Source organism: Salmo trutta, chromosome 30 (assembly GCF_901001165.1).
Source record: "Salmo trutta chromosome 30, fSalTru1.1, whole genome shotgun sequence".
Classification (NCBI taxonomy): domain Eukaryota; kingdom Metazoa; phylum Chordata; class Actinopteri; order Salmoniformes; family Salmonidae; genus Salmo; species Salmo trutta.
This window is the reverse complement of record NC_042986.1, coordinates 35,534,786-35,556,767: the sequence shown is the minus strand read 5'-3', so window position 1 is coordinate 35,556,767 and position 21,982 is coordinate 35,534,786. Positions and strand designations below refer to the sequence as shown.

The 21,982-nt window shown below is 41.7% G+C and overlaps 2 protein-coding genes across 2 annotated transcripts; one reads left to right on the top strand and one right to left on the bottom strand.

Annotated features, from left to right (window-relative positions):
- Positions 1-2,650: 2,650 nt before the first annotated feature.
- Positions 2,651-6,324, top strand: zgc:86609 (TMCO1/EMC3 family protein). Its single transcript, XM_029723962.1, has 9 exons — positions 2,651-2,747; positions 3,113-3,296; positions 3,423-3,480; positions 3,564-3,657; positions 3,808-3,912; positions 4,120-4,201; positions 4,678-4,757; positions 5,019-5,101; positions 5,370-6,324. The coding sequence occupies exons 2-9, from the start codon at positions 3,148-3,150 to the stop codon at positions 5,496-5,498; spliced, it is 780 nt and encodes a 259-aa protein (XP_029579822.1). The 5' UTR covers positions 2,651-2,747; positions 3,113-3,147; the 3' UTR covers positions 5,499-6,324.
- Positions 6,325-6,466: 142 nt separating this feature from the next.
- Positions 6,467-20,933, bottom strand: usp11 (ubiquitin specific peptidase 11). Its single transcript, XM_029723961.1, has 21 exons — positions 20,705-20,933; positions 18,899-19,008; positions 18,680-18,810; positions 18,099-18,216; positions 17,859-18,004; positions 16,953-17,014; positions 16,635-16,734; positions 16,363-16,536; positions 16,080-16,238; positions 15,731-15,955; positions 15,557-15,640; positions 15,336-15,430; positions 15,021-15,227; positions 14,763-14,890; positions 14,055-14,642; positions 12,513-12,583; positions 12,286-12,398; positions 10,843-10,992; positions 9,821-9,936; positions 9,660-9,748; positions 6,467-9,559 (listed from the first exon to the last, which is right to left on the bottom strand). The coding sequence occupies exons 1-21, from the start codon at positions 20,812-20,814 to the stop codon at positions 9,389-9,391; spliced, it is 3,147 nt and encodes a 1,048-aa protein (XP_029579821.1). The 5' UTR covers positions 20,815-20,933; the 3' UTR covers positions 6,467-9,388.
- Positions 20,934-21,982: the final 1,049 nt, after the last annotated feature.

Genomic DNA, 21,982 nt, shown 5'->3' with positions numbered 1-21,982 from the left:
GGTTAGTTACCACAGTGTCCAAAGAAGGGCCAGAGGTATACAGAATGGTGTCGTCTGCGTAGAGGTGGATCAGAGAACCACCAGCAGCGAGAGCAAGTATGTGACTTCTGAAGGTAATTGGTTGCACCACATCTTATTTAGGGGCTTCATAGCAAAGGGGGTGAATACATATGCACACACCACTTTTCCATTTATTTATTTATTTTTTTACTTTTTTTTTTCATTTCACTTCACCAATTTGGAGTATTTTGTGTTTGTCCATTACATGAAATTAAAATAAAAATCCATTTAAATTACAGGTTGTAATGCAACAAAATAGTAAAAACGCCAAGGGGGTGAATAATTTTGCAAGGCACTGTATGTCCAATATGAAAAAGCTATTACATTTAAGGTTATTGGCCACTCTTTAAGGAAAGTAAAATGTGCAGTGACACTCCTCTAGGTGTAAACTCTGTGGATTTGGAAACTAAAAGTGCTCTTGAGTAGAATGGACACCTTTTTACTTCAAGACTACTGTACATTCAGGGAATTATGTACGATGGAATATGTATGTACAAAATGAAAAACGTAATAAACATTGTGCAGTACGATGGGATAATTAGCAACGTTATTAATATTGTTACTATAATTTATAATTAATAGTAGCATTATAAATAATGTGTTGTTATTTGTATTATCGTTGTTACTCTGATAACTATCTAGTAATCATTACGTGTATTGCTGTTAACAATAATGTCAACGCTATAATATTATTTGTGTTATAAAGGTGATTCACTTTTTTTCATGTTTCATTAAAGGAAAAACAAATCTATGTCTGCTAAGATTTACTCATAACATGTTACGAATTTCGACCATTTTATTTTTTACAATCTTCATTGTGGGACTTTTAAGGGAAATCACCGAGGTCACGTCCATATTCTTGCTAGGTCTTGCTGGCGGAACGGATTTTCACATGCCCATGCATGTACCGGAAACGGAAGTAGCTAACTCTTCTGAACTTTTCAGTTTTTCGATGGTTAGTGCTATCCGACTTCCTTGGGACGTACCTACCCTAAACCCTAACCTAACCTTATCCCTTACCATTTAAAATGTCAACTTCAACAGAGAGTAAGAGAGAGAGAGAACAAATCCAATTTTGATAAACTCCCATTGGGTGAAATACCCATTAAATGAAATACCTCAGTGTGCCATCACAGCAGCAAGATTTGTGACCTTTTGCCACAAGAAAAGGGCAAACAGTGAAGAACAAACACCATTGTAAATACAACCCATATTTATGTTGATTTATTTTCATTTTTTTACTTTAACTGTTTGCACATCTTTACAACGCTGTATATAGACAGAATATGACATTTGACATATCTCTATTATTTTGGAACTTGTGAGTGTAATATTTACTGTTAACTTTGTTGTTTATTTCACTTTTGTTTATCCATTTCAGTTGCTTTGGCAATATAAACACGTTTCCCATGCCAATAAAGCCCTTGAATTGAATTGAGAGCGAGAGGGCCAACTCAGCGGAAAATCTCCCTCCAGCAGGTTGAGTTTTTACGCACACAAAGCAGGGAGTTTTTGTACAGAGTTCAATGAGAGTGTTGAATTTGGTGAACAAAAACATTTATGGCTTATTTGCTATGTGAGGTTTATTTAATCGAATAGACGTTTCGTAATGCTTAAGTTGTTAAGAGTGTACTGATATAAGTAGGACACGTGACATCGCGGCATCTTTGAGAAAAAACACTTTTTATCGGAGTTGTCTGGAGATGGATATGCACATTCATGGCATGAGGCTAGTAGCATAGCATCACTCTCAATTTAATACATAAGGGATAATCAAAGAGGGGCTATACGTTCTATGGAAAATGAAAGTGGTGGAACTAACCCTCCACGGAGTTGTATTATTTTCCTGAGGATGCATAACCCCAATTTGATTATCCATTTTATACCATGGCTATAATTTGGCCACATTTGCTGATTGAAATGTGTTCAACATCCACTGAAGTAGCTAGCATTTACTAAATAGCTACAGTTGTTGTCTTGGTAACGAAACAAATTTGCTAGTTTAGCTAACCAAAACATCACTCCTAGTTTGCTTTCATGAAAATCGAATTCAACAGTGCCAATAAGGTTTTCAATTCGACTTTTGTTTTCAAATGCAGTTCAAACAACATGTGGGAATGAACTATAGCCATTGAAATTCTACTGTGCTGATATACTGTGTGTTATAGGGAAATAATACACGTTCTAGAGTTCCCTTAAAGCCAATCAGAAACAAGTATTCAACAACGCCGTGGTATACAACCCTCATCATATATTTCAAAAAGGATTACAGTAATGAGATGTATCCACCAATCCAAAGAAAGTATAAGCGGGAGCTAGAAAGCCCAACATACCGCTATGTGGACAACGACTCTCCCATTGCTAAAGGCGTAGAGAGACCTGTATCTTGTCAGTATTTCCATAAATACTTTACTTCAACGGGGTAAGGACGTCTCAAGGATCCCTAATAGCACGCATCGTTTTTCGACAGCTGAAACTACATTAATTAGATAATTAATTGGTTGAACTAAAATTAATTATTGATTATTTAAATGTGGATGCTTTCTATTTTCAGAAAATACATAATATAATTCCGTATAAATGACCGTATTTGATCATACGTCAGGGGTCAAAGCGTTATGGAGTTCAAAGGTTAGAAGAAAGAGTGCTCGCTTCTCTGATGGTCGGAGAATTGGACTTAAAAAAAGGTATAAACGCGTTATTTGAGCTTATCATTCAATTCATATATTAATGTATGTGAAAAATACGGTTGCTGTTTGGATGGCTACACTCACTCCTTTCAATAATATGTGGTTGGAGACGGTCTGGTCTTATTCAATTATTTAAGGAAACCTATTTGGGTAGCATGCTACATGCGAACTAGCAGCTAGCTAAGTTAAGTTACAGGAAGCCCCCTAAGGGCCGTCGTGTCAACTAAAGATCCGAGCCAAAGATAGTAAGCAACGCTTACATGACAGCCTAGAACGAGGAAGTTATTTGTCTAGTGACTTGAGCAGCTCACAATCTATTAGGGTAACGTTATTTGTTCAACTGTCTCTTTTTTCCTTCACAGAATAGTCCTGTAGGTAAGCTAACCAGTTAAAAAACATGGCTGAGTTGCTTCTGGATTCAAGTATCCGAATATGGGTGGTTTTACCAATTGTATTGATTACATTTTGCGTTGGAATTATCCGTCACTATGTCACCCAACTCCTGCAAAGTGACAAAAAAGTTGATCTGGAGCAGGTGTCAGACAGGTGAGTTAACTGACTGAAATACTGTTATCCCATGGTATGAGAAACTTTAGGCAAACTGTTGTAATTATGATTACTAAATATGTAAGCTTATTGCTTACTATAACCTTAAATTGACTTTTTTTGCAGCCAAGTCCTTCTGCGTAGCCGCATATTAAGAGAAAATGGAAAATATATCCCTAAACAAGTAAGATTTGCATAATATTTTTTATATTCTTAAATGTTCTATTCCAAGTGTGTTAGAGACTAAATGTTTATTTTTTTTGGTAGTCATTTAACATGCGAAAGCAATATTTCAATGATGCGGAAACTGGGTTCTTCAAGAAGGTCAAGCGAAAGGTGACTCCCAAAAACCCAATGACTGGTGAGTCAATCTAACTATTTGTGTTCTTTCCATTCTTATAAATGAGATTAGCAACACATTTTCTCACTCTCAGAGATGCATTAAAATGTGGTAATTTTTTTTTTTACCGCTGTGCTAGACACAATTATTCAACAACTCTTCCTTTTTCAGATACCAGCATGCTGACTGACATGATGAAGGGAAATCTGACCAATGTGCTTCCCATGATTGTGATTGGAGGATGGATCAACTGGGCGTTCTCTGGCTTTGTCATCAGTAAGTTCAGCTTGTTAGGGACATTGACTGCCCTGCATAACCTCATGTTAGATGTTGAACTTGCAAAATTGGTCAAATAATTAGATGGGAAATAATGCCTACATAATATACAGTAGCCTGAATTGTTTGCAATATAATTACACCACAGCCACTTACTATTGTATTGAAGTGGTATTGAACACTGTTAATAATAGTTTTCCCCCACAGCTAAGGTTCCCTTTCCTCTGACATTGAGATTCAAACCAATGCTGCAGCGTGGAATTGAACTGCTGTCTCTTGATGCATCTTGGTACAGTATTCCATTCATTCTGTTGTTTTCAACCAGCCTTTTAATTACACCAGCAAAGCAAAAATATAAACATACTTTGGGTAATTCAAGGGTAATAGAATTACGCAGAAAATGTATACCTAACAAAAACCTTTGAAGTTTAACAAACCATAGACCGGAACTCTATGCACAACTTCTAACAATTTCCACTGAACATTTTACAAAAACACATTTACAGGAAGAATTGTGCAGATACAAAGTTTGGCAACAGAATACAACTGAGGGAGATTTTACTGTAATTCTGGTACCAAACTTAGCATCAGCACAGTTAATTTTTTTTACTGTGTAAATTGTTAAAATTAATCATTTTGCATGGAGTTGTACGGTAGGAATTATCCAATTGCATTCTTGTCAAGACAATCTTTAGGATGTGATTCAGTATATTCTTATGTTGAGGATGTGATTCAGTATATTATTTTGTTTGTAATTGTTTCTAGGGTGAGCTCAGCCTCTTGGTATTTCCTTAATGTTTTTGGACTGAGGAGTATGTACAGCCTCATTCTTGGACAGGACAATGGTAAGCTGATAATGCCAAGTCTTTGCCATTTTCATAGTGTATATGTTTAATAAGAATGCAGAAAGACTTGGTACCTTGGTGTTAATGTAGAAAACATGTTGGAACAACTCGTTTTAGAACTCTGTTAACAGAATGCTGTATCTACCTGGTGAATGCATTTCAGAGTTGTTTACTGTACTTGTCCCAGTTGCAACCCAACTGAGGTACGATGTGGGGGGCACATTTTCGTATTACATGATGACTGTTGGTCTTGTGTCCCAGCTGCTGATCAGTCGAGGATCATGCAGGATCAGATGACTGGCGCTGCCATGGCCATGCCGCCTGATCCTAACAAGGCCTTCAAGGTGAGAAACAAGCAGCCTTGATGTCTGTCTCTCAGCATTAGCTAGCTGTACTTCGACGATCACCGTCAATCATTAAGCTTAAATGTCTAATCTCGCTAATATACTTTCATCTAAAGTCATGAGGATATATATGGTTTTGTTCTATCCTGGGGCAGTTAGTTATTGTGTAATGATGTTGGACTTAAATCAAAGACATAGGGGTTGTTGGAGCCAGTTTTCCTACAAGTAGGGGTTTTCTTTTTTACGCCTGTCTCCCATGTTCTTTCAGAGTGAATGGGAGGCGTTGGAGATTGTTGAGCACAAATGGGCCCTGGAGAACGTTGAGGAGGAGCTGATGTCTCGAGACCTGAATTTTTGTGGAATCTTCAGTCAAGAGATAAAAGCCACAATGTTCTAATGAGGTTATTGACTTAACTGCTGCTGTAGAGCCAGCCAGTTTCTGTGATACAGTGTATCATCATGGTTCTCTGAGGCAGTTGTAAAAAAAAAAGTCTTAAATATGATTGTGATACCTAAACAGTATATTTTTGGCTCAAGGCAATAAAAAAACAATAGAAAGGCAAACATATTTAACCTCTGACATTAATTTAATGACAACTAATGCCTATTTGTTTTGTTGTGTGAAAATACTGTAAGTTGAATGTAAATTATGCATGTTCTCAGCTTAGTTTTATTGTTGCCTTGCTAATTTTTCACTGTTACGCCTTACTGTTAATTGATTTCATTCTGCATTCATATAACAGCGCATCACACAGATGTATTATTTGTAGAAAATAGTTTGGTTGTGTTGATTAATTTCAGACATGTTTCTCCTCTGAACATTTCTGAATCAGCTTGTTCTCTTTGTGTGTGAACCAAGGCCTCATCTCTGATATTGTCTGCATTGCTTGTGTTTGTTTTTAAGTTCTAAGGTTCTTAGTAGTAAAAAAAAAAACGTTTTTTCTTCAGCTGTTCTGTGCCCTGGGGTCTCTGTCAGAGGTGCACTGGTGTTACCTGATTAGCTCCCAGTACCATTTAAGCATTTTTTAAAACATAGAAAATCTTGCCTAAACATCCGCTTTGGCTGTACTGTATAATTGAATGAGATGTAGCCTGTCCGTTGGAGCTGATGTTTTTGTATCTGTGCCAGAAGAAGTGATGATATGGGGAGACGAGGATGTATTGGATCTATACCATCTGCTTGGCTGTGGAGATTTAGAAATAAATTATCTGAAGACTTGTAATGTGTGTTTCATCAATCACGTGGAATGCCTGATCTCCGTGTAGAAAAAGCAATGCGTAGCATGTACAGTACATCTGAGGACTGCATAATTAGATGTTTAGCCATGTCATCCTGAGGCAGAAGTATTATACACATACAATGTATAAGAATGAATCAGAATTTTTATTTCACATACTCATCACAAAGTAGCAACTTCACTGCATTGTGTCAAAGCAACATTGGAACAGAAGGGAAGATGATGCAGGTGTGAAATGCCCATTTTCATTAAGGTATATGAAAATGTCACCTTATGTAATAAAGTCTCTCATATAAGAAAGTGGGTACAGTATACAGTGCACTGCAACATCCTAAATGTGGACATTCATGTACTGGATGTTAAGTAGTTTTGGAGGACCAAGGAATGCGTTTGGGATGGCAGCTTGGCCTCTTCCAGATCACTCAGAAAACACTAAACTACATTGGAGAGTGCCTCTGTTTCCACTAAAAGCCCAGACATTTACTGCAACATCACCAATCGTGTGTTGATACAAGAATATAATCATTGCGGTCACTCCATTGTACAAAATGGCTTTTATGTTTTGAACAGCAATTTCAGACCAAACGGGTGTTGGTGAATAAGATAATTGTGTAGTCAGGCTGGCTGGCATTAACCTTGTGTGTGCTGACCTTCTGTGCCTGAACATATTGTACCAATGTGATTCTGACAAACAAAAATATGAAGATTGACCTTTTACAGGTTTTTAGGCAGTATAAATGGCCTTCCGCTTCTGTTTCTATAAACTGCATATTGACAACTACATACTGCATATTGCTCTCAGGGAAATAATGAACATCCCAAACTAAGCAGGCCTTGCCATTCAGAGCATGGCCACAGCCCAATCTAAACTACATCTCTAAAGAAGGGCTCGAGTTAACCAGCTCTTACAGCCACCTTAGATTGGATTATAAATCCTGATCATTTACAGGTAAAAAAAGATAAGGAAAGCCAGGATGTCATGTAAAAGTGTAAAATCTACCTCATGCCTACTGGCTATAGTCGTCATTATCATTTATTAATATCAAAAGATGAGTATACAATAAAATATTTAATCTATTAACAAAGTAAATTAATTCACCCTGCCCCTGTATCTGAATCAGATGACCAAAGACAATACATTTATTACAATAGAAAAATACTGTACAGATGCGCTTTAAAAAATCATTTAAGAGCTCTCTATCCATTTCTCGTCATTAAGAAATTGGACAGAATAAAACTAATATCTAATTTTAAAGATGTAGCCATTTATTTGCTTCTACTAAGAGAGTACAAATTATATTTGAATCCGAAAAATATGCATCTGTTTATGTCCTGCACCAGAGAGTCTATCTCAAAATCACTGTTGATAGTGGAAAACTAATCCTAACCAGAAATGAAATATCTCCCCGAGCACCAAGATGCCCAATTTATGTGTGTCTGATAATTCAATGAAAAACAAATAATGGATCACAAGAGAAAATGTACAATGCCACGGCACCTCCAAATGTATTCAAAGTGTCTGCATCTAATACTATGGTTTTCTTTACCTTTCTGTTCCATATAAATCACATTGCAATGTTTCGGTTAATGCAGTTCTTGATATAAAGAAATCAGAGTAATAGGAGAATGTAATCTAATTTTAAAAACAGGAGTTAACTGAAACCAGGTTATCCATGCTGTTAATGTAAATCCACAAAAAAAAAAGAACTATCTTTTGGTGTATTTTTTCAATAGTACACTGTTGACACAGTCACAAAATGTTTTCCATGTCAGCAGTCAAGTTTTCAAGATATTGGACAATCAAGAAGCAAAGTGTCACTGACCACATCATCATGATGATGCATTTTGATGTATCAACAGCGGACTAATGGAAAAATACTAAAAGATAGCTTTTGAGTGGATTTTCCCTTTAAAAAAGGTTCAATGCAGCTGTAATGATCCGAATATCAAATCATTTCTGTGTAACAATTAAGTACCTTACTGTGATAAAAAAAAAAAAATGTGGGTGGGGGGGGGGGGGGGGGGCGCGAGGTCAAATCATGATGTCAGTGATCTTCAGGTCAGACAGTCGGAGTTCTAGAAAGATGCCACAGTTTCCGATTCGGAATTCCGAGGTGGATGACCGTTCAAAACTATTTTTACCAGTCAGAGTTTTTACTTCTTCTCTGAGTTCTCAGTTGTCTTGAAGGCACTGAAGTCAGATATTTCCGAGTTGTATTGAACACGCCATAATTGGAGGGATATGTATCCTGAAAACTAGCCGTTATTGGTAGGGAGGTTTGAAACTCTTATTGGTCTAACTTATAACGCCTGGTGATGTCACTAGGCATGCCAAAACTCCACCCATGCAAAACAAGCAGAAATTCAGGTCTTCTTTTCAAAACAGCTTACACCAAAAGGGCATAATGTTCACAATTTCACAGTATTATTCCAACCTCATAATGAGGAAATATATAAAACACAGGAAATCAAGTTTTTGACTGCATTGGGCCTTTAACCTCATACATTGTGATTTACCTTCTAGAGCAAAATGCATTCAATTCTATTCAAACAGCCTCAAGGAAATCTGCCTCAATTTGAGCTCAATTGAGAAGCACAGCAGTGGATCAAAGTTAGAGGTCATCTTTCCAGCAGTGCATCACAGTAAAGATAGATAGTGGTGCACAGATATTCACAATTCATAGGTCTTGAATCATCTAAATTATGATTGACTATATCCAATCACTAAGAGGTCCATTTGGCATCAGCATAGACAGACACTGCATACCTTAGTCTGATTAAGCAATGACAGATTTCATCATTCAATGTTCTACTATATTGGTCTCCCCAGATTTACTCGATAATCTTTCAAAAAAATAAAAAAAAGAATAAATTGTATTCCTCACTCTTCTCCACCGGCCTGAGAATCTAGCCTCTCACTCCTTGTTCAATGCAGAACAGAGGAAGAAGGTTCAAGTTTTTTTGGAATAGAAAAGAAATAAAACAATACAAAATCAAAAAGCCCCATCAACTCAGGAAAAAGAGAAAAAAAAAAAAAAACTAATCTGCTTCAGTCTGTTTCCATGTTGACACAGGGAGTGGCTCCCTCCATCCCATCGTGTTTGGGAGAAGTGACATCATTAGCAGGCTGGGTGGGAGAGGAACTGTCCAAGGGGGCAGGTAAGGTGGGCTGGCGAATCTTATCTTGTCGGTGGTAGAACAGGAGGTAGGCAGCATTGGTCTAGAAGGGGAGGGTATAGGCAAAAGAGGGGAGATCATGACATTGCAAGACAACAAAAAAATGTATAAATAATTCTCAGCTGTCATTTAGCTAAACTTACCACAATTTGTTCCTCCCTTGCATATGTCACCTTGCTGTCATCGAAGTAATACCATTGTCCGTTGTCTTTGTTCCGGGCATAACTGGTGTCTGTGGAGAGAAATGTTAAACACTGCCTTGAAGGCATATATCAAAGTATGACATACAAAAGCAGTGTCTCACAATGTCCATCTCTGAGTCCGCCGTAGTGGTTGGATACTGCTATCAGATCATATCGGCTCGGCGGCTCTCCGTTTGTACCGGTCTTCCTCAGCAGACAACCAGAAAAGTCGAGGTGTCTGCAATAAAGAGCAACAGGGTTGGATTAGGATAGCTCCTCTCAACACTAATAACTTTGTAGCGGCTTAGTGTTTTTACACTAGTCACACTGACATCCTTCCCACTTAAAACATGTGGACAGAATGTTTATTATTATACTGAACAAAACTATAAATACAACAATTTCAATGATTTTATTGAGTTACAGTTAATATAAGGAAATCAGTCAATTGAAATAAATTCATTAGGCCCTAATCTATGGATTTCATGACATGGTAGGGGCACAGCCATGGGTGGGCTTGGGCGGGGGAGAGCATAGGCCCACCCACTGGGGAGCCAGGCCCAGCCAATAGACAGAAATACTCCTCAGTTTCATCAGCTGTCTGGTCTCAGATGATCCCTCAGGTGATGAATCCGAATGTGGAGGTCATGGGCTGGCTTGGTTACACGTGGTCTGCGGTTGGACGTACTGCCAAATTCTCTAAACGACGTTGGAGGCGGCTTATGGTAGAGAAATTAACATAATTGTATCTGTCAACAGCTCTGGTGGACATTCCTGCAGTCAGCATGCCAATTGCACACTCCCTCAAAACCTGAGACATCTGTGGCATTGTGTTGTGTGACAAACCTGCACATTTTAGAGTTTTCTTTTATTGTCACAATGTGCACCTGTGTAATGATCATGCTGTTTAATCAGCTTCTTGATATGCCAAACCTGTCAAGTGGATGGATTATCTTGGCTAAGGAGAAATGCTGATTAACAGGGGTGTAAACAAATTTGTGCACAAAATTATAGAGAAATAAACTTTGTGTGTATGAAAAAGTATATTTTATTTCAGCTCATGAAACATGGGACCAACACTTTCTTTACATGTTGCATTTATATTTTTGTTCAGTATAGAAGACACAGACAGGATGTAACTAACCTGAGAGGGAAGTCGACGATGATGTCCAGCTTCTCCCTGGAGTACTTGGTGTAAGAGAAGCGCTTCAGGTGGATGATGAGAACCTCCGGCAGTGACCACAGGTCCAGTTTCTTAGTGGCCAGTTGGTGTTTCTTACACATTGGGCAGTACCTGCAGCAAACACATGCAACACATCTTTAGAAGACCATTGCGCACAAATCACAACAGTATTTAGCAGTAAGTTGCAATATGTTACTGAAAATATTAAGTCTTCATCTTTTCCTGGGAAAACGGACATTTTAACTCTATTCAGCATCATTCTTGTTAGACAGATCGATAGATACTGTAGATGGACAGATTCTACTTCTTTAACTTAGATACATACTACAGTATGTATCTACAGTAGATATCTATATTATCTAAGTTAAAGATGAAATAAAATCTACAGTATACAGTAAATAGATAAATACTGTAGATATATAAATACTTAAAAATAGATCGATAGTGTAGATAGATAAATACTATAAATAAATACTGTAGATCTAGATACTGTAGATATATACATAGATAAATACAGTAGATAGCTAGATACATATTGTAGATAATGTAGATAGATAGATACTGTAAAGCTCTAGGAAGAATCTCGGTGGTTCCAAACTTCTTCCGTTTAAGAACGATGGAGGCCACTGTGTTCTTGGGGACCTTCAATGCTGCAGAAATGTTTTGGTACCCTTCCCCAGATCTGTTCCTCGACACAATCCTGTCTCGGATCTCTACGGACAATTCCTTTGACCTCATGGCTTGGTTTTTGCTCTGTACTGTCAACTGTGGGACCTTATATAGACAGGTGTGTACTTTTCTAAATCATGTCCAATCAATTGAATTTACCACAGGTGGACTCCAATCAAGTTGAAGAAACATCAAGGATGATCAAAGGAAATAGGATGCACCTGAGCTCAGTTTTGAGTCTCATAGCAAAGGGTCTGAAAACTTATGTGAATAAGGTATTTGTTTTTTATGTTTTATAAATTTGCTGAAAATTCTTAAAACCTATTTTCGCTTTGTCATTATGAGGTATTGTGTGTAGATTACTGAGGATTTTTAAAAATGTATTTAATGAATGTTACAATAAGGCTGTAATGTAACAAAATGTGGAAAAAGTAAAGGGGTCTGAATAGTTTCCAATGGCGATAGATAGATAGATAGATAGATAGATAGATAGATAGATAGATAGATAGATAGATAGATAGATAGATAGATAGATAGGGTGGGGTAGGATAGATAGATAGGGTGGGGTAGGATAGACAGAAATGACAGGATAGATAGATAGATAGATAGATAGATAGATAGGGTGGGGTAGGATAGATAGATAGGGTGGGGTAGGATAGATAGAAATGACGGGGTAGGATAGACAGAAATGACAGGATAGATAGATAGAAATGACAGGTGTGGGGGCAGTAGTACCAAGGGTTTTCTTCCTCCAGGGTCTCCACAGTGGTGAAGAGCTCAATGCACTCCTGCAGCTGCACTGTGGTCTGCTGGTGAGGGACCTCCATGCTTTGGTGTTTCACATACTTCTGTGGATGGAAGGAGTTCTGGAGTTAGCTAAATGACCAGCAAGCAGGCCCAAACACATTCAACACCTTCACACTTTAATAACACATATACTGTAAAGCATTATTCACACATACCTCTGCCTCATTCTCGTTGTAGTATTTCTTCTTCATGTCAGGATCCCAGTCCATGGCTACATATGGTTGAGCTGTGAAAGAGATACAGTAATATTAAATCAAATGTCCAGCTAATAAGCTCCAAAACAAAGGAAAAAGTACACTACATGGCCAAATGTATGTGGACACCTGCTTGTCGAACATCTAATTCCAAAATCATGGGCATCAATATGGAGTTGGTCCCCCCTTCGCTGCTGTAACAGCCTCCACTCTTCTGGGAAGGCTGGATGTTGGAACATTGCTGGGGGGGACTAATGCCACAGGAGCATTAGCGATGTTGGGCGATTAGGCCTGGCTCGCAGTCTGTGTTCCAATTCATCCTAAAGATGTTTGATGGGGTTGAGGTCAGGGCTCTGTGCAGGCCAGCCAAGTTCTTCCACACCAATCTCAACAAACCATTTCTGTATGGACCTCGCTTTGTGGGGCGGCAGGTAGCCTTGTGGTTAGAGCGTTGGGCCAGTTACCGAAAGGTTGCTGGATTGAATCCCCGAGCTGACAAGGTAAAAATCTGTCATTCTGCTCCTGAACAAGGCAGTTAACCCACTGTTCCACGGTAGGCCGTCATTGTAAATAACTGAATTGCATAGTTAAATAAAGGTTACATTTAAAAATGTAAAAACATTGTCCACAAAGCTGGAAGCACAGAATGGTCTAGAATGTCATTGTATGCTGTAGCATTAAGATTTCCCTCCACTGGAACTAAAGGGGCCTAGCCTGAACCATGAAAAACAGCCCCAGACCATTATTCCTCCTCCACCAAACATTACAGTTGGCACTATGCATTTGGGCAGGTAGCATTCTCCTGGCATACACCAAACCCAGATTCATCCGTCGCATTGCTAGATGGTGAAGAGCGATTCATCACTCCAGACAACACGTTTCCAGTGCTCCAGAGTCCAATGGTGGTGAGCATTACACCACTCCAGCCGACGCTTGGCATTGCACATCTTAGGCTTGTGTGCGGCTGTTCGGCCATGGAAACCCATTTCATGAAGCTCCTGACGAACAGTTCTTGTGCGGACGTTGCTTCCAGAGACAGTTTGGAACTCGATGGTGATGTTGCAACCGAGGACAGTTTTTACGCGATATGCACTTCAGCGGTCCTGTTCCGTGAGCTTGTGTGGTCTACCACTTCGCGGCTGAGTCGTTGTGGCTCCTAGACATTTCCACTACAAAATAACAGCACTTACAGTTGCCTGGGGCAGCTCTAGCAGGGCATAAATTTGACAAACTGACTCGTTGGAAAGGTGGCATTCTATGACAGTGCCACGATGAAAGTCACTGAGCTCTTCAGTGAGGCTATTCTACTGCCAATGTTTGTCTATGGAGATCGCATGGCGGTGTGCTCGATTTTATACACCCGTCAGCAACGGTTGTGGCTGAAATAGCCGAATCCACTAATTTAAAGGAGTGTCCACATACTGCTGTATATACAGTGTATATGAGTCTAGCTACAGGAGTGATAAAGCAGTTGGCAGTGTGAAAGTGATGTTTGAGACTCACAGCTAAAAGAGAAGGCACTGCCGTCCTCCCCCATGCCTCTCTCTGTGGTGCCATTGGAGTTGACTGCCTGGATGGAGAAGAGCAGCTTCCTCCGTCTGGCCTCGCAGCCCTTTCTCTTTGCCTGCCTCTCGTTGGCCTGTGGCAGGCAGGGGGGGCACTCACCCCTCTCCTCCTCCTCCTCACATGGCTGCTGCTGCTGCTGGTGGCCTGCACCCTGCTGGCTGTCTGTTGGGCCTGTAGCACTGGCATCAACACTAGCACCACCACTGGCTCCAGCACCACCACTGGCTCCAGCACCACCACTGGCTCCAGCACCACCACTGGCTCCAGCACCACCACTGGCTCCAGCACCACCACTGGCTCCAGCACCACCACTGGCTCCAGCACTGCAGGATGCCGAGGCACTGTCCTCTGTGCTACACCCTGCCCTGACCTCACTGCTGGCCCCCTCGTCAGCTTGTGCCTCTCCTCCAGACTCCTGGGTCTGGTCTGGCTGAGTCTGGGTCACAGCAGGCCCTTGGCCGACACCATCACAACAGTGATCTCTCTTGGAGGGTTCTGGCCTCTCACAGTCATCCTCACCATCATCTGTGGAGACAGACAAAATTGTGGAGTGGAGACACTAAGTAAAATCGTGAGTTTGTAGAAATCCATTCTGTCCAGCGTAGCAATTATTTGCTAAGTGAGATAATTTTAGAGCTCAGTTACCGTAGCTGACACCATTGGTCTGGGTCTTGTACAATTCTTCCTCCTCATCGTCGTCATCATCATCTTCACCCTCCTCCTCATCCTCCTCCTCCTCCACCTCTGAGGGATCTGGTGGTCGGACATACCGCCTGTGAAAACATCACCGCACCATCTTTCAGACACAGCATTTTTACAACCAGTTATCACAATCAAACTTGATAAGAACCTCCATTATAAAGCATCGACTCTTAACTGATGTTTGGTCTGACAGTAACTCACGCTAGCCGCTGCAGGAAGAGATGATAGAGAGCGTCGCGGCTGCACTGGCCTCGAGGAACGGTCATGAGCAGTGGGTGTCCGAACAGGGACGTCCCGTAGCTGCTGCTCCCCGAGCCGTAGTCCCTGTAGTGGGAGCGCTCCCTCAGGTACAGAGCCAGCACCACCTCATCCCCCTCCTCCTCCACGGAGCCTCTGTTCAGCTCATACCTATCAGGAAAACACACAGACAGGTGTCAGGGGAGATGCTGAAGCTAACAGGAAAACACCCCAAAAGTATGTTTTTGGTGTGGAGGTAGATGCTGTTTTTTTACATACACAAATATGTCATCCCGGTCCAGGATGCAGCTTAGAGACTCATCAGCATGGTACAGCTTATAGAAGCGATGGTTGAACACGTCAGCCACAACCATCTGAAATTGGAAATAAGGAAATGAGAGAGGCACAGGTCAGTATCAACTCAACATTTCATGTGACGAATGACAAAAGAGTTACCAGAGGCTACTGTTTATTTCACAGTGACTTTAAAACTGTCTTACTTGATTGGCTGGGATTTTGGTCATTTCCGAGAGAACGGAGCACAGGTCAAACACTTTGCCAGCTTTGGGTACAACCAAGCGATGCTGGTGGGAGAATAAACAAATAAATCAATACACATGATCACATATAACAAGCATGATGTAGGGCCAACTACAGGAAGATGAATCTTGTACCTGAACAGGTTTGGCCACAGGGTCCAGAGAGACGAAGAATACTTCCATTACCCGGTCCTTGCTAACAGGCAGGGGCACGCTCAGGTAGCAGAAGGGGTCAAAGGTGACAGACACTTTGCGGCACTCGGGGCAAACCAGGGTGGACTTGAACAAGCCGTGGAAGGTGTCAACAATCACGGAGTCGTTCCGTCTCCGGTGGTTACGCCACGCCTCCTCTGCCACTTCCTGAACGTTGAGGTCAAAGGGTGAGTGTGAAAATGCCTTTTAGGTCTACTACAGCTTACAGAGCCATGGTGGTACAGTATTTTACTATTATTCTCCCTGCCCTCTTTCCACTACAGGTTGTTACCTGGTCAGGCCTGCCAGCGGCGTCCCTCAGCTCGATGTACTCCTTGTTCTTGACCCGATTAAGATCCTCATGAAGCCCGTCCAGCAGGAAAGAGAGCAGCTCCTGGGAGTCATGCTGCTGGTAGCCCAGAAACTGGGAGGCAAAGTGACCAACCTTGGTCTGGTATGAAAAACAACACACAAGGTTATCAAGGTACGCATGGTAACACCTTAGCATGACAGACTGACAAGCCTCTTTAATTTATTATAACATTGTGGGCAGAGTGTCACACACTGATAACTACCTTGAAGATCCTGGGAACCACAGAGTAGTGCCTCCCCGACCACATCTGTTTGATGACGTCAGCGTAGGCCTCCGCGATCTCCCCCTTCATGCCCAGGGGGTTGGTGAAGTTGAGCTCCTCCAGATAGGCATTCCTCAGGAAGTACTCCGTCAGTGGAGGAGTGTTACTGAGACACTGGACAGAGCAGGGAGAGGAACACAATCCATCCATCATAGACCAGGTCCCTGCATTTAGGTACAGCATTGACACATTATGTAGTAATGATGACTTACCTGCAGTGCAGAGTTCATGAAACATGTGTTTCCCAGATTGGTGAGGCCACAGACTCCTGGCTGGCCCCGGTAAGAGTCCTGCTCCTCCACAGAGTTCCTCCTACAAGACAGGGAAGGAGAAACATATCATCTACTGAATAATACAATAAGACAAAAGGTAGTGTACACTCCTACAGATACAACACGTTTTCTTATCCGACATATGGGAATCACCATGACCACAAAACTGCTTTGCTACATTAGCAACAGTAGATTCTCTAATGACACACTGATAATATTAGCAAAGAAAGAAAAATGGTTAAAAGAAAGAACCCCCACATGATCTGCGGTCTGGAGCTGGGCCAGGTACCATCTGCATTCCTCATCTCCATGATCACCGTCTGCAATTCAGGCAGGACATGTTACAACACAGCTGCCATTGAAACACACTACCACTGTATCTCAGCACTGACCGTCAGGGGAGCAGGTAGGTGTGGGGAGGGGTGGGATGTGGGGAGGGGTGGGATGAGGGGTGGAGCGCTGACAGTCAGGGGAGCAGGTAGGTGTGGGGAGGGGTGGGATGTGGGGAGGGGTGGGGTGGGATGAGGGGTGGAGCGCTGACCGTCAGGGGAGCAGGTAGGTGTGGGGAGGGGTGGGATGTGGGGAGGGGTGGGATGTGGGGAGGGGTGGGATGAGGGGTGGAGCGCTGACAGTCAGGGGAGCAGGTAGGTGTGGGGAGGGGTGGGATGTGGGGAGGGGTGGGATGTGGGGAGGGGTGGGATGAGGGGTGGAGCGCTGACAGTCAGGGGAGCAGGTAGGTGTGGGGAGGGGTGGGATGTGGGGAGGGGTGGGGTGGGATGAGGGGTGGAGCGCTGACAGTCAGGGGAGCAGGTAGGTGTGGGGAGGGGTGGGATGTGGGGAGGGGTGGGATGAGGGGTGGAGCACTGACAGTCAGGGGAGCAAATAGGTGTGGGGAGGGGTGGGATGAGGGGCGGAGCGCTGACAGTCAGGGGAGCAGGTAGGTGTGGGGAGGGGTGGGATGGGATGTGGGGAGGGGTGGGATGTGGGGTGGAGCACTGACAGTCAGGGGAGCAGGTAGGTGTGGGGAGGGGTGGGATGTGGGGAGGGGTGGGATGAGGGGAGGGGTGGGATAAGGGGTGGAGCGCTGACAGTCAGGGGAGCAGCTAGGTGTGGGGAGGGGTGGGATGAGGGGCGGAGCGCTGACAGTCAGGGGAGCAGACATACCATGCCAGAGCTGAGGCAGGAGTCGAGGACTCTGACGTGGACATTCCTCAGCCTCTCACAGCTGGTGTCTGAGCTCTTCATCCACAGCCGGGTCTCTGCCCCCTCCACCACATCAAACTGCTTCATCATCACCTTCTGAATCGTATCTGAAGAGGAAAACATGAACAAACACACATATATTGAGGTGCACAACGACTCAGCATAGCTACTAACGCATCTTCTGGATGCGTTTCTACTTACGGATGTGATCTGCACGGCTAAACTGTGCCGTCACAACATTTTCCATGTTGCTATGGAGGCACAAGAAGATTTCCACAGGGTAGACCTCAACCTTGACTAGGCTGGGCAGATCCACCACCTGAAACAGACCACGCACAGACCAACAGTCAATGTATTGCCTAATACAAATGAAACACTTCAATGGAAGTTGTGTCTTTTCATAGCCATAACATGAGTCAGTACAACATGATATGACCGTAGGTTCTGCAGGTTCTCTGCATCTCTGTGACCATTCTATTTTGGGGCAATTCCACGGTAACAGAGTGACATTTTACAAAAATGTATTTACTTGAAGAACAGTGCCAATGCAAAGTTTGGTCCCAGAATGACGGTGTGAGCTGTCATTTTGTTACCAAACTTTGCGTCTGCACTGTTCTTCAAATAAATGTGTTTTTGTAAAATTGTCAGTGGACATTTTTAAAAGTAGTCCTTGTGCATAGAGTTGTATTGTTTGTTTAACTTTGCAATCATTGGTTTTTGTTTGACATACATTTCATAGTGAAAGATCTGAGTCTCAGTGTCACTGTGGAATTGCCATTTACCTTCCGCTCCAGGGCAGGCTGGACCTCTACCATGCCATACCAGGCCAGAAGCTTATGCCATGCTTCAGCAGGGATCAACACAAAGTCCTCATTCTCCACCAGACGCTCCTTCAGATGGTATGAATCCAGTTCTGTGGGTATCATAATCAACATGAAACGTCTCTGACTTAATACTGTGTCTTCTGTTGTTACAGGACCTCTTTGTGATGTGACACTCACCCTCAAACAGCTCTGTGTTGTCAATCTGTCCAGGGAAAGAAGAAGAGTTCTGGTCTCCTGTTTCCACATACTCCTTCCACTGCTCATACCATCGCCTCTCCACCAGGTACCTGCATATGTTAGTTATAAGAACAGCTAAATTGAAGACATATTTTGCCTGCCGACATTAATTAACCAACAACTCCACATCATATCCTCCTAGACTAGTATTTTATCATTACAGCAATCTCTTTTCTGATTGGGGTGCATTTGGTTTATTTACTGATACAATTCTAGCTATAATGGAAAATTCACAATTGCATGAATGGATATTTCAAAATTAGGGCAGCTAACACTTCGCAAATCATGGCTACCTAGCTAACGTTAGTTGTCTAATTCCCTTTTTAAATTGAGTTTGTTAGGACAAAAACAGCACTTGAATGGTGTTTCATTCCTTCACACAGATTACCTGGCCTTTATATAACCACAACGGATCATTCCTCATCTGGGTGTTATACTGATAAATCCAGTGGTGCAAAGTACTTAAGTAAAAAATACTTTAAGGTACTACTTAAGTAGTTTTGGGGGGTATCTGTACTTCACTACATTCCTAAAGAAAATATACTTTTTAACTCCCTGACACCCAAAAGTACTTATTATATTTCGAATGCTTAGCAGGACAGGAAAATGGTCCAATTCACACACTTGTCAAGAGAACATCCCTGGTCATCCCTACTACCTCTGATCTGGTGGACTCACTAAACACAAATGCTTTGTTTGTAAATTATGTCTGAGTGTTGGAGTGTGCCCCTGGCAATCTGTAAATATGATTTTTTTTTTTTTTTAATCAAGAAAATCGTGTCGTCTGGTTTGCTTAATATAAGGAAAGTGAAATTATTTATACTTTTACTTTTGATACTTAGCAATTACATTTACTTTTGATACTTAAGTGCATTTAAAAACAAATACTTTTACTTTTACTCAAGTAGTATTTTACTGGGGGACTTTAACTTGAGTCATTTTCTATTAAGATGTCTTTACTTCAACTCAACTATGACAATTGGCTACTTTTCCTACCACTGGATAAAACGAAACTTTGCTGGCAAAAACGAAAGTACCAGCCAGCTAGCTAGCTAGCTAGCTAACGGGTATGAAGGAACGCAAGCGTAGCCAGCTATGCAGTTAGCTAACTTAGATGGCGCTCACTTTCTCAAAATAATAGGGACAACACAGAATAATCAGCAAGTTTTAGAAAACAAACAGAATGCCAACAATTTGACACTAAACCGAAAGGGTTGCAAGTTGCTAGATAGCTGTCCCTCTCCTAGCTAGCGTAACAGCTAACAGGCGGGCTAGCCTGCTGGCAGTGTAGCTAGCTAATGTTACAGTAGTAAGCTTGCTTCCTACAGCCAAAACTTTGACATGATATGTCCCAACAGGCTATGTCAGCTGGGAGTCGGGGACGTGATGTTAATCGTAATAACCGTATCACAATCCAACTAACTAGTTGGTTAACCAAACAACTACCGTGAGCTGACATAACGTTAGCTAGCTAGTTTTCCGCATCATGCTCTCCCTAAAATGCTAACTTGCTAACGCAGTGATCAAACGTCATTCCACAAACACCAGCGCATATATTTCAGGCAATAGTAATAACACACATTTGGCAATTAAAAAAATGCCATTTTATAAAGATAATGCTGATTACGATATACGCCATCTAAGCAACAGCAAAGACATCACTGTCATTATTTGTTGTCGGTACATCAGTGTAGGGTTTAAATTCAGAGCAGAGGGCGGGTTAGTTATAAGTATCTTTAGTCTTACCAAGTATCCCCTGCACGGAGTTCATGTTTCTGAAGTAAAGACTCGATTTCTTTGCGTTGAGTCTCTAATCCAGGAGGTTCTGTAACCGCAGCTGAAGTAGTAGTAGCCATGATAACTCATAAATATCAGAATTCTGCAAGAAAAACACTGAAGTCAACCACCGCATAGATTATGAAGAAACCCTTGGTGAGATGATTCAGGAAGCAGGAAGTATTTTGATGGTGACAACATCCTTGAATGCAAAAGGTTTTTTTTGTTGCTTGTCAGTGTTTTCCTTCCAAGCAGGTGATATTGTATCCAGAGGTCACACGTTCAATATGTCAAGAATTATGAATCCAATCGTCACTTCATTCTCTAATGTTAGTGTTTCCCATATCTCCTTGGGGACGGCCAGAATGGTTTATGCTGATCAGTTGAATTAGTTTTATCAGTTAAGGGCAATAACAACAACGAGGACCACCTATTGGGCCCACGGGGTTGGGAAACTGTATACCTGTACTAGTGTATTACTCAATGATGTGTATAAACCCACAGGTTTAGTGCAGCTTGAACCAGCCACCTTGTGGTTATGGCGCTCCAGGCCTCTTGATTGTCCGTAATATGCATGCCTACAGGGCGGCTGTCATAGGCTGTTCTGGTGTAAAATACGTTTTTATAAATTACACATGATTTATGAAGTGTGGTCAATGGATGATGATATTGGAGAGAATATCATGGAGGAATGCCATTTTCATAATAGGCACAAGATGGCACTATACACTCACTTGGTAAAAACATTTGTAAGTAAAAACATGACCTATTTCCTCTGTGGTTGAAATATAAGTAACAAGGCCGTTTTGTATATTCCTATCTTTCCTTCTTTTAGGGTGCATTCTATTAACATGGTGTAGTTATGATCAGTTGTAAGTGCTGCTTCAGAGTCTGGCCAGAGTTATCTAAAGGTGTTATTTGATTGCATTTGACACAATGAACCCAAACCTATGACTATCCTAGTTACATTCATCTCTAATACCTGCATCCATAATTACACAGTTACCTAGTGAGGACTAAGTCTCAGTTTCCCCACTGTAGCACGCTGCAGAAATTGACTACCAATTGCAATCACCATGGATGTGGTGACAGCTTACATCCCGCGTGGCTCAGTTGGTAGAGCATGGTGTTTGCAACGCCAGGGTTGTGGGTTCGTTTCCCACGGGGGACCAGTATGGAGAAAAAATATATGAAATGTATGCATTCACTACTGTAAGGCGCTCTGGATAAGAGTGTCTGCTAAATGAC

What these genes read in the sequence shown, in the direction of transcription:
- zgc:86609 (XM_029723962.1), top strand. Translation starts at nt 3,148, where the DNA reads ATGGCTGAGTTGCTTCTGGATTCAAGTATCCGAATATGGGTGGTTTTA. An exon ending in CTGGAGCAGGTGTCAGACAG is followed by an intron (nt 3,297 to 3,422) that starts GTGAGTTAACTG and finishes CTTTTTTTGCAG; the next exon opens with CCAAGTCCTTCTGCGTAGCC. An exon ending in GAAAATATATCCCTAAACAA is followed by an intron (nt 3,481 to 3,563) that starts GTAAGATTTGCA and finishes TTTTTTTGGTAG; the next exon opens with TCATTTAACATGCGAAAGCA.
- usp11 (XM_029723961.1), bottom strand. Translation starts at nt 20,814, where the DNA reads ATGGCTACTACTACTTCAGCTGCGGTTACAGAACCTCCTGGATTAGAG. An exon ending in CTCCGTGCAGGGGATACTTG is followed by an intron (nt 19,009 to 20,704) that starts GTAAGACTAAAG and finishes TAACATATGCAG; the next exon opens with GTACCTGGTGGAGAGGCGAT. An exon ending in AGCCTGCCCTGGAGCGGAAG is followed by an intron (nt 18,217 to 18,679) that starts GTAAATGGCAAT and finishes GGTCTGTTTCAG; the next exon opens with GTGGTGGATCTGCCCAGCCT.